The sequence below is a fragment of the Astyanax mexicanus genome, chromosome 19 (assembly GCF_023375975.1).
Source record: "Astyanax mexicanus isolate ESR-SI-001 chromosome 19, AstMex3_surface, whole genome shotgun sequence".
Classification (NCBI taxonomy): Eukaryota; Metazoa; Chordata; class Actinopteri; order Characiformes; family Acestrorhamphidae; genus Astyanax; species Astyanax mexicanus.
In genome coordinates, this window is record NC_064426.1 from 28,703,873 (window position 1) to 28,716,320 (window position 12,448).

At 36.1% G+C, this 12,448-nt stretch overlaps 1 protein-coding gene across 3 annotated transcripts in view; it reads right to left on the reverse strand.

The window, feature by feature from the left end:
• tbc1d16 (TBC1 domain family, member 16) overlaps positions 1-12,448 on the reverse strand; it is a 78,589-nt gene that overhangs the window by 26,971 nt on the left and 39,170 nt on the right. For all 3 annotated transcript variants that reach the window (XR_002650463.2, XR_002650462.2, XM_022673758.2), the window contains exons 5-7: positions 12,085-12,232; positions 11,150-11,314; positions 9,263-9,411 (exon numbers count right to left, since the gene is read on the reverse strand). Coding sequence is in view for 1 of the 3 variants with exons in the window: in XM_022673758.2 (XP_022529479.2) it covers positions 9,263-9,411; positions 11,150-11,314; positions 12,085-12,232 (462 nt within the window). In the remaining 2 variants the exon portion in view is untranslated. The remainder of the gene's footprint in view (positions 1-9,262; positions 9,412-11,149; positions 11,315-12,084; positions 12,233-12,448) is intronic.

A 12,448-nucleotide genomic window follows, 5' to 3' on the forward strand; every position in this document is an offset into this window, starting at 1 on the left:
AAGATCAATCCAAACCATCACTGATTGGTGGAAACTTCACACTAGACCTCAAGCAGTTTGGACTGTGTCTCTCTCCACTCTTCCTCCAGACTCTGCTTTCTTGATTTACAAATGAAATGTAAAATTTTTAATGATGATCAGTGATGGTTTGGAGAGACATGTCTGATATCTGCTGGTGTTGATCCACTGTGTTTTATCAAGTCTTATATAATATTCTAGCTTTCTGAAATACTGTTTTTTTGGGTTTTCATTAGCTGTAAGCCATAATCATCAATAATAAAATAAATAAACACTTAAAATAGATCATTCTGTGTGGGATACATCTACATAATATATGAGTTTCACATTTTGCACTGAAATAAAATAACTTTTCTCAGATATTATAATTTTTTGAGATGCATAAGTATGTATTTCTGTATAAGCACTGCACAGATCTACACACGGGATCAATTAATATTGTTTTTTTGTTCTCTAATTGATCAAATTTTGCACACAGACAGATTAAGCGATCCTTGAGTTAGGAGTCCGTCCACGGCGGAGCTTCGGGATGCTTTCGACTGCAGACCTGAGCTGTGCTTTACGAAGCAGGTGGGATTTAATTAACACTGTTTGTTCTGCATGAAGCAATAGCAGACCTGATGCAACTTCACACAACTGTTTCAGAGCCGCTGTTTGTGTAAACCATTCCCCCGGCAGCTCCCCCACCCTACCCTACCCTACCCCTCCCTTTCTTTCTCTCTCTCTCTCTCTCTCTCACTCTTACACACTCTCTCTATTTCTCTCTCTCTCTCTCTCTCTCTCTGAGGGTTTGCACTGCAAAACACTGATCACAATTACACACATCAGCGTTACAGTAGAGCGTGTTAAACTACGCAACGGAACCCAGAGCGCTGCTTGTAATCAGTGATATAAAGGCGCAGCTGCTGCATATGGAGGTCGACTGTATTGAAGACCCTTATTGATTTAAATTGAATGGCGTAACACGACAACAGCAGTCCCGGGAGGAGCCGGGAGCAGAGCGCAGATCACTGAGTGGAGCTACAAATTCCAGGAACAGGCAAACAGAATTACAGAATGTCTCCAAATACAGAACTAACCTCCCCCCTCCTTATCTCGCCCAAAGCTCAGGACATGCTGTATATATCACACCCTGTTCCATTCCAGATCACACATTCATAGCTGCAGGATTTTCGACAGGTTCAGTGATTTACTGATTTAAGGTCAGATTTTGTCAGACAGTGCGTTCAAATGAGAGCAATGCAAAAGAAAAGGCAAGCTTACTGGTATTTGGGAATTAAATGGGTAGCATTATTGTATTAACTCAGGTTAAATTAAAATTTAAATATAATTATATTGAGTGTTTTTTTCCCTTTTTTAATATCCTGCATTGTAGAGTTATACTAAAGTCATTTAATCTATGAAGAAAAAACATATGGAATTATTTAGTAAAAGTAAAAAAAAAAAAGTTTTGCACATCTTGGCTGGATTTTTTTCAGTCAGCTTTATGAGGTATAGAGTCACCTAGAATTAATAAGCTTTCAGTTAACAGCTGTGCTGAACTCTTCAAGAGTTAATTACTCAAATTTCTTCTCTCATAATGTGTTTGAGAGCATCAGTTGTAAAGTTGTGAAGAGGTAAAGTTACAGGTATACAGTGAATAGCTCTATTTGAGTAATGTTCTAATCCATATTATGAAAAGCAAGTAAAAAAACAAAATACTTTAAGAAATGAAGGTCAGTCGATCCTAAAAATTTCAAGAACTTTGAAATTATCTCCAAGTGCAGTCACCGCAAAGCCAATTAAAAGTGATGAAATGATGAAACTGGCTCTCATCAGGACTGCCCCAGGAAAGGAAGATCGTTTGTGCGTCTATGTCTACTGAACAAAGGACACTCAGAGCATTAACTAATTAACTAATCTAACCATGGAATGACTTTAAATAACTTGACCAAATTTGGTTATATAAATATGGCATTACTACTGAGAATGAAAATGTAGTTACTTTGTATTTATGTTATAATATGGTTTAAATGTTGTAACTACAGTCAAATACAAACAAATATAGTGAGAAGATTCTGTGTTGCAGCAGGTATATCTGTATTTATAGCAGTCTGAAGCTGCTTTAACACAGAATGCTGAAAATTTGCCGCTGTGTTTTCAATAGGAGTGCGATGGCTGCGAGCAGTAAACGCTGCACATACTACGCTAAACAGCATGGAGCAGCAGAGACAGCGTTTGTTCATAGCAGTGTATTATCTGGCTAATATATCAGATTAAACGGCGCCTTATTAGCGGTTTAGCTCAATTAAAAAGAAGAAAAAGAAGAAAAAAAAAATCTGTGTTGGGCGGGGGCGAGGTAGATTACTGCAGAAGTTGGGGTCAAACTTGGTGGCGTATTTAATTGCATTAACATTTTTAAACTTACTAATTCTAAATTAATTGTGTGCCTTAATTAGGGGTGGGCGATATGGTCCTAAAATAATATCACGATATTTCATGGTATTTCTGCGATAACAATACTCTTGGCGATATGACAAAATACTGAATTACAAAAATGATTTCAAGAATACAAAACTGCAACAAAATTTAAATTTAATTTTATTATTGCATATGATATGATATGGCACACCCCTAACTAAGATGTTAAATACAAAAAATACAAGAATTTGATCAGATTTGTAACAGAATGATCAATGACAATGATCCAGAATGTTATGATTCTAATAATGCACTCCAAATATCTCCATATATCCAGGATTAAAGTAAAATAAATGATACTGTACAGATATAATCTGTCTCTAGTAGATATATAATGGGAAATGAGAACAGTGTAAATTTTTCTTTTTTCCAAAAACAGCAAAAAAAATAAAAAAATAAAGTAGTACCCTGATAATTAGGGGTGGGTGATATGGCACGATATTTCAGGGTATAATATCGTTATTCAAAAATCTTGGCGATATTATTGCTTACGATATGATATGGCACACCCCTAGCCTTAATGCTTTAAGGTTGACAGTCCTAGTTTTAACTAATTATACATTACATTATAACACTGCAGCAATACTCAGCCTAACCTCTATCTGTCTCTGCATGCTGAGGATCCTGTTCAGCGGCTGCTGCTGCGACTGTGTTTTCAGCTAATGGGTTTAGTGTTCAGGGAAACGTGTCAAAACTGTTGCCCACAGTAATCAACCACACAAACACTGGAGTAGAGGTCTGCACTCCTGTGGGATTTCCACAGCACTTCTTTAAACACCCACCCCAAACAACATCTCGTGGCATGGGACTAATTTTCATGTTACGCGTTCGAGCGGACGATTAACTAGTCCAGCGCAGAAGTGGAGAAATCCCGCAAATTAATGAACAGCCTCAAGAAAATGATGATAATCACTTACAAATTAGCATATACATGATAAATCAAAGGAGAACAGAGAAACTAAAATGAATACACTCTAAATTATAAATAGTAGTAAAGGCAAAACACAAGAAAACACAATTTGCATTCGTGGCTGTGTCATACATTTTTTTTTTTGAGAAAACAACTACAACAGTGTTGAATTCAGTGTTTTTTTTTTTAATTATTTAAAAATGTTCTGCATTTTAGATTAATTATAAAATCACTACTAAACTACTTAACTACTCAACTATGTAGAGATGAAAATTTTAAGAACTTAGATCCTTAGAAATTATCCTCAAGTGCAAGTGCAAAGACCATCAAAAACGTAATGATGAAACTTGGTCTCATCAGGACCCTCCCAGGAAAGGAAGAGCAAGAGTTCTTCTGTTGCACAGGATAAATTAAGCAGAGTTACCAGCCTTTTAAGTTACTACATGATTCCTCAACATAGTCTGGATGACTTCAGTATTCATTTACAATGTAAAAAACACTAAATCTACATGAATGAGATGATGTTTTGTTATTTACAGTATTTACTTTTCATTGTTTATTTGTTTGCAGTTTATATGCATGGACTAAAAATGCAGAATTTTAGTTTTGTGGTACATTTTTGTTACCTTATTATTATTTTATACAAAATCAGTTAATCAGTTAATATTTATAAAATAGACAAACATTTGTAGATGTTATTGTTTCTACGGAATGCATGAAACATTTTTATTTAAACTACATTAAACTTAAAAAAGAATATTTATTTTGTTGCAGTACAAAACTTTTATTAAAAATATATATTTTTTAAATGTAAAGTTTTGTCATGTCGCCAAGAATATAGTTATCCCAAATAATACTCTAAAACCATTTTTTTTAAATATATTTTACACTGAAACACAAGGAGGTTATTACTGCACTGTGTTTAAGATAAAAGCTGCATGTACGGTTAAAGGGGTCTGCTTACTATCCCCCCCAAAAAATGTAGAAATTCAATATAAAGGAAACAATAAAGCACAAACACTAGTGTAGCTGTGTATATCATATATCAGGAAATGTCATTTACACACTGCTGTTGGATAACTTTATGCCAAGTTTGGTGTAAAAATTCAAGCAGTTCAGCTTGATTTGATGGCTTGTGATCATTAATCAATCTTCCTCTTAACACAAACATGAAGTAACATGATATAAATTTAAATCAAGCACAGCACTATATCCAGCACTCCCGCTGCCTCTAATGTCTGCTGTATCGATGGGCAGACGATGCTTTAATCAGTTATGACACGCTCGTTTCCTCAGGGACACATTAATTCACAGCGTTCTCGTATCTGCACACATGTTTATTGATTGGTAGGGGCTTGCTGCTCACTGTCTGGGCTTGGTGGTCCGCCGAGACTCTCAGCGGGTGTTAAGTCAGCATGTGAAACGCTTCTGTAAGGCACGTCTTTAACACATGCAGCAGTAATGATTGATCAAAGCGCTGTCAAACTGCTGCCGGCCTGACGATCGCTGTACATTCCAGCAGCGGCTTTTACACACTAATAACACAATCAGCAGCAGAGGAGGGAAATATTAGGAATATCTATCTCTCTCTCTCTCTCTCTCTCTCTCTCTCTCGATCTATCTACCTACCTGTCTATCTGTCTGTCTATCCGTCCGTCTGTCTATCCATCCATCCATCCATCCATCCATCCGTCTATCTATCTAGCCGTCTGTCTATCTATCTATCCGTCTGTCTATCCGTCTGCCTATCCTTCTATCTATCTGTCTGTCTGTCCGTCCGTCCGTCTATCTATCTACCTACCTGTCTATCTACCTGTCTATCTACCTACCTGTCTATCTACCTACCTATCTGTCTGTCTATCCGTCCGTCTGTCTATCCATCCATCCATCCATCCATCCGTCTATCTATCTAGCCATCCGTCTATCTATCTATCTATCTATCTATCTATCTATCTATCTATCTATCTATCTATCTATCTATCCGTCCGTCTACCTATCTATCCGTCTGTCTATCCGTCTGCCTATCTATCTATCTATCTATCTATCTATCTATCTATCTATCTATCTATCTATCCGCCCATCCATCCATCCATCCATCCATCTATCTACCTACCTACCTGTCTATCTACCTGTCTATCTATCTACCTGTCTATCTATCTACCTGTCTATCTACCTACCTGTCTATCTACCTACCTGTCTATCTACCTACCTATCTGTCTGTCTATCCATCCATCCATCCATCCATCCATCCGTCCGTCCATCCATCCATCCATCCGTCCGTCTATCCATCTATCTAGCCGTCCGTCTATCTATCTATCTAGCCGTCCGTCTATCTATCTATCTATCTATCTATCTATCTATCTATCTATCTATCCATCCATCCATCCATCCATCCATCCATCCATCCATCCATCCATCCATCCATCCATCCATCCATCTATCTATCTATCTACCTGTCTATCTACCTATCTGTCTATCTGTCTGTCTATCTGTCTGTCTATCCGTCCGTCTGTCTATCCATCCATCCATCCATCCGTCTATCTATCTAGCCGTCTGTCTATCTATCTATCTATCTATCTATCTATCTATCTATCTATCTATCTATCTATCTATCTATCTATCTATCTATCTATCTGTCCGTCTATCCATCCATCCATCCATCCTTCTATCTATCTATCTATCTATCTATCTATCTATCTACCTGTCTGTCTATCTGTCTGTCTATCCGTCCGTCTGTCTATCCATCCATCCATCCATCCGTCTATCTATCTAGCCGTCTGTCTATCTATCTAGCCGTCTGTCTATCTATCTAGCCGTCTGTCTATCTATCTAGCCGTCTGTCTATCTATCTATCTATCTATCTATCTATCTATCTATCTATCTATCTATCCGTCCGTCTACCTACCTATCCGTCTGTCTATCCGTCTGTCTATCCGTCTGCCTATCTATCTATCTATCTATCTATCTATCTATCTATCTATCTATCTATCTATCTATCTATCTATCTATCTATCTATCTATCTATCTATCTATCTGTCTACCTGTCTACCTGTCTGTCTATCTGTCTGTCTATCCGTCCGTCTGTCTATCCATCCATCCATCCATCCATCCGTCTATCTATCTAGCCGTCTGTCTATCTATCTAGCCGTCTGTCTATCTATCTATCTATCTATCTATCTATCTATCTATCTATCTATCTATCTATCTATCTATCTATCTATCCGTCTGTCTATCTATCTATCCGTCCATCTACCTATCTATCCGTCTGTCTATCCGTCTGCCTATCCTTCTATCTATCTATCTATCTATCTATCTATCTATCTATCTATCTATCCGTCCGTCTATCCATCCATCCATCCATCCATCCATCCTTCTATCTATCTAGCCGTCTGTCTATCTATCTATCTATCTATCTATCTATCTATCTATATATCTATGTATCCGTCTGTCTATCTATCTATCCGTCCGTCTACCTATCTATCCGTCTGTCTATCCGTCTGCCTATCCTTCTATCTATCTATCTATCCGTCCGTCCGTCTATCCATCCATCCATCCATCCATCCATCCATCCATCCATCCATCCTTCTATCTATCTATCTATCTATCTATCTATCTATCTATCTATCTATCTATCTATCTATCTATCCATCTACCTATCCATCTATCCATCCATCCATCCATCCATCCATCTATCTTTCCATCTATCTATCCGTCTACCAATCCATCCATCCATCCATCACAGATGTTTTTGAGTGAGAGTCATTTGATTTTGAGTATCTGCACAGTCCCAATCCGATACTTTGGCAATGCAGTAAAATAATAATAATAATAATAATAATAATAATCCATATGTCTGTTAAGTTTTGTTTTAGGTCCTTTTTTTAAACTATTATTGAAACAACCGTGTCAAAACAACCAATTTTAATCATGAAATAAACAGGTACTAAATAGCCATATTAATTATTTTGATTTATATGGCTAAAATAAACAAAATAAACATTATCAACAACAACATGATTAATGCTGGTATTTTGCTGTATGTTCAAGAGAAAGACAGTATTATAAAATAATTATAAAATCTTAGCTCTTTTAAACTCAGTTATAACAGCCAATTTTTGTATTAAAAAACAACAATTCTGTGATTAATCATAGTTAAGATCATGATTTGTTTTTTAATGTTATCTTTTTTTTTTACTGTATTATAATATCTCAGTAGTTTTGCTGCTTTAACATTATGAACATTTTAACACATTTCTCAGTTGCTGAGATACTGAGTTTAACAAAACTTTAAAGAAGCACATAAACACAGACAGTGTAGTGTAGCTGCATATAAATATTTTTTGTAAATTTTTGGGAACCTGGAATGTGTTTTGCCCTACAGAATATTATGCAGAAGAATTAGTGGTAATTTTATTGATATGGCTGATCAGTGTAAGTGCTCTATTAATTACACAGTTTTTAGTGCATACTGTATGTTAGTGATCTGATTATCAGTTACTGTAAGTTTCATCAGGAACTTTCTCCTAGATAAGCGGAACAGGAATATGCTGGTTTTACTTGTTGCCTGACTTACACAGAAAAATGCAGACAATGACCATTAAGGCTCTGGATTTCTGAAATTCTCTTTACTCCACGCTGAAGAGACAGAAATTACCACAATAAAAGTGTTTTTTAAGATTAGGAAATGTTTATAATAGTTTAATAGCAGGACTGGTACGTTTTATTACTTCAAAGAAACACATTTCAGCTATTAATAATTAGGGTTTAGTGGTTGTGAGATGTGCTCAAACTGTAATCTCTTTTTTTATAGAAAAAGCTGTAAACACATCTGTTTAGCTGCGCTTCCCACACTGATTAACTTGCTCTGCATTTTACATTATTAGTATTTTATTTTTTTATATTGTTTTTAGTTTTCATTAGTTGAATTTTCTTTTAATTATAAATGTCTTGCACTTTCTTTCAACGTTGTTCTTAAATGTTTTTGTTATATTACAATTTTATTACTTTTAATGCTGTTAGAAATGCCTTTTTCTAGCTGTAACAGCACTTTTATTTTAATTAATTTGGCTAATTTTCCTTCTTTTTTATATATTGTTTTAATCATGTTTGAATCATGTTCTATTCATGCTTTATCCTTATTTTATTTTTATTTCCATTTTTATTGTTATTTTCTTTCATGTTTATGTGATTTTCTTTGTATTTTCTAATTTTGAAGCACTCTGAATGACCATATGTATGTGTATGGTATGAAAGGTGCTATATAAATAAACTTGCCTTGCCTCTTAAAACTGTTTTGCAGTTTTTTGGGTTTAGTATAGTTTCCTCCCACAATTCAAAAACAAGGAGATTTATTCTAAATTGATATGTGTATATATATATATATATATATATATATATATATATATATATATATATATATATATATATATATATATATATATATATATATCTGATAGGTTAATCTGGTGTATGTGTGTGTGTGTTTGTACAGTATGTGCGTATGTATAAATGAGTGTATGACTGTAAGCCAAGATATAGATTGGCACACTGTTGTGCTGTTGTTTCCGGTTAAGAGTATGCTTTGTGCAAATGTTGTTTTAAAAAGTGTCAAAGGGTCATTTCAATAACTCTAAACACACATATTAAAAACATGTTTTTCCACCCACAGTCTGATGAGGTTTTTTTAGAGAAGCCCATGTTAGGAAATGGTTCAGACGCTGCACCTTAGCTTGTTGCTTTTGGAGGAAGTGTGCAGAGAAAATTATAAACATATTATTGGGTGTTTATGTCCTATAGAAAGCGAGGTCAAGGTTCTGGTGTTTAACACAGACGCTGATTCATGCATTCTCATGCGGACGAACGCAGACGCCTCACCTCCTCTGCTGGATCTCCTGGTACTCGCTGCGTTTCTGCAGCCTCCAGGCCTCGCGCTCCTCGGAGGTGGAGTCGTAGCTGTAGTAGTGCAGCAGGAAGGGCCACACCTCCCCCCGGATGGACGGGTCAATTCCTCCGAAAAAGATCGCCTGAGAGAACAAACACATCCTGCTCTGTAATTCTGAGATACACTACATGGACACAAGTACTGGGACACCTGCTCATTCACTGTTTCTTCTGAAATCAAAGGTAGAAATGGGTCATAGAAGGCAATAAATGTGGCTAAAGTCATGGGACACAAAATTAGTTCCTCTTTATTGATAAAAGGACAGTCTCTTTTGAACTCATGGGTATTACAATAGTGGTAATCCTGTATTTGTTGGAGTATCTGTAGAACTGTAGAACTGTATCTACTAAATGAGAAAGAGTTTATACTAGATTTTAGAGCATTTCAGTAAGAATTTGGTTGCATTCAGTGAAAAATAAAAAGCATATATGTATAATCAGCACCTAACCTCATCTCCAAATCTTCAACTCATCCTTTCCAGAAGTACTGGAAGGAGCTCCATCATGTCAGAGAACACAGTTCCACTGCTCTACAGCTCTACAATGATGGGGGGGCTTTACATCCCTCTATCCCACAAAAAACACAGGTTTGGAGAAATTAAAAACATTTAAGTCACTCATTAAAAGCAAGACTAAGGTGCCATATTTGAAACAGACTAAAAAGTTAGTAAGATTTCCATACTTTTGGGTACTAACAGGTTCATTCTATACAAATTATATACATTTTAATATTCAATTACTGATTCTTTGCTTAATTTGACATACAGTACCAGTCAAACATAGGGGCACACCTTCTCAAGTAATGTTTTTCTTCATTTAATTTATTTTCGACATTGTAGATTAATTATAAAGACATGAAAACAATTAAGGGACACATATGGAATTACATAGTAACCAGTAAAAAAGTGTTTGTCCTCCACATTAATCCCCTGATCTTAACCTGATGAACTGAGATGATGATTTGAGGTGATTTATTTGGGATTAGCTGGAGCTTCACTACGTGAAGGAAAAGCAGCAGCTATTGTTCAGCACCTCCAGGAACTCCTTTCTTCAAGACACTGAGAAGACTATTCCAGGTGACTCAAAGCTAAATCTTAAGTATGAAACAGATTCTGTTTTCTGTTTGTTTAACACTTTTTGTTTAAAAAAGCAATTCCACATGTGTTCCCATATAGATTTAATATAGTCTTCAATACTAAATTTACAATGTAAAAAAAAAAAAAAAACATTGAATGAGAAGAGGTGTGTCCAAAAGCATGTCTAAACTTTTGCATTTGTCTAATTATTACCCGACACACACTGAAGCTATTCCACCAGTGAAGAATATTATAAATTTATATCACATGTTTATATTAACTGCTTGGTTTGCTGAGATTGAGTAACTAGTATCAATTGCTATTTTATTTTTATACTTTCACACTATAAAATTACACACACATGCTATTTACTGCAACAGGTTGCAACCTTGCAAGTGCAACCTATTAAACCTGCTAAAGGAAGAGGAAAACCAATAAGTCACATGATCAACAGGAACCTTCTAAAGACCCTTTCTAAAAACACAGCCAGCGAAAACAGACATTTCAATAACAGAGCTGCACACACTCACTGTGGGAAATGATCATGCATATGAACATTGTGCATGTAAAATGAGCTGTATTAAATATGTTGCATATTAAATATGGTATGTTTTATTTGTAATTTTGAGATGTAATGTTTTTTGCCAGACAGCGATGATATGACTCTGGAGGCGGAAGACAGACAGACAAAAAGACATATAGAGACATACAGACACAGACAGAGACAGACAGCAGGTTCTCTGACCTTCCTGAGCTTGTACTCCTCCTCCACCTGGCCGCTGTGGTTGAGGTGCCGGAGCCAGGAGCTGACGTCCAGCCTGCGGTACAGCCGCTCCTCCGGGTGGGTCTCGGTCGAGGGCAGGGTGGGTCTGCGTATAGAGAACTGCATGCAGGACTTCTCATCCGCCACCTGAGACAAACAAATCAACAGCAACAGCAGAGAAGCATAGACTGCAGTGAATATACAGCTCTTGAAAAAAAAAGAGCACTTACAAATTATGAGTTTCTTTGATTTTATCAAATTAAAAAACCTCTGGAATATAATCATAAGAAAGATGGATGATCACAAGCCATCAAACCAAGCTGAACTGCTTGAATTTTTGCACCAGGAGTATAAGGCATAAATTTATCCAAAAGCAGTGTGTAAGACTGGTGGAGGAGAACATGCCAAGATGCATGAAAACTGTGATTAGAAACAGGGTTATTCCACCAAATATTGATTTCTGAACTCTTAAACTTTATGAATATGAACTTGTTTTCTTTGCATTATTTAAGTTCTGAAAGCTCTGCATCTTTTTTGCTATTTCAGCCATTTCTCAGTTTCTGTAAATCATTTTTTTATTTAGAATTTGGGAGAAATGTCTGTAAAATCAGAGAAACTGACTCAGAAACTAAAGTTTTTTTTTTTTTTTTTTTGGAGCTGTATATATACAAATAGAGTACAGCACATACTAGCAATTGTTCTTTGTACAGACTAAAATATATAGGCTAATAAAACACACATTTAGGAACATGAAAATAATCTTATTATGATTACTATTATGGAAAATTGAAAATACGTTATATTTACAAATATATTTCAGCACTCCTAGACCAAAGAACATGGACATTTAAATGTACAAATATTTATTTTTGGATTTTAAAGGCATGAAGGTCATTGGTCGTATTCCTGACCCTCACCTGGTCTTTGAGCTGCGTCTCTCTGCAGCATTTCCACTGCTGGAAGACTTCAGCCAGCTTGTCCAGGCCGGCGTGGTGGAAGTGCAGGATCTTATACTGACTCTCTCTGCTGGCGATGACCAGCTGACCACAGGTACACGCCTCATCACTGGAGATACATCACACACAACACTGATCAGCTCTCTACATCTCTATCTATATTTACATCTATCCATCTTTATCAATCTCTCTATTCATCTATTCATCTCTCCATCTATCTATCTCTCTCTACTCTTTATCTTTTTCAGTCTCTCCATCTATCCATCTCCCCGTCTGTATCAATCCCTCCATCTATCTCTAGATCTTTATCAATATGTCCATCTAT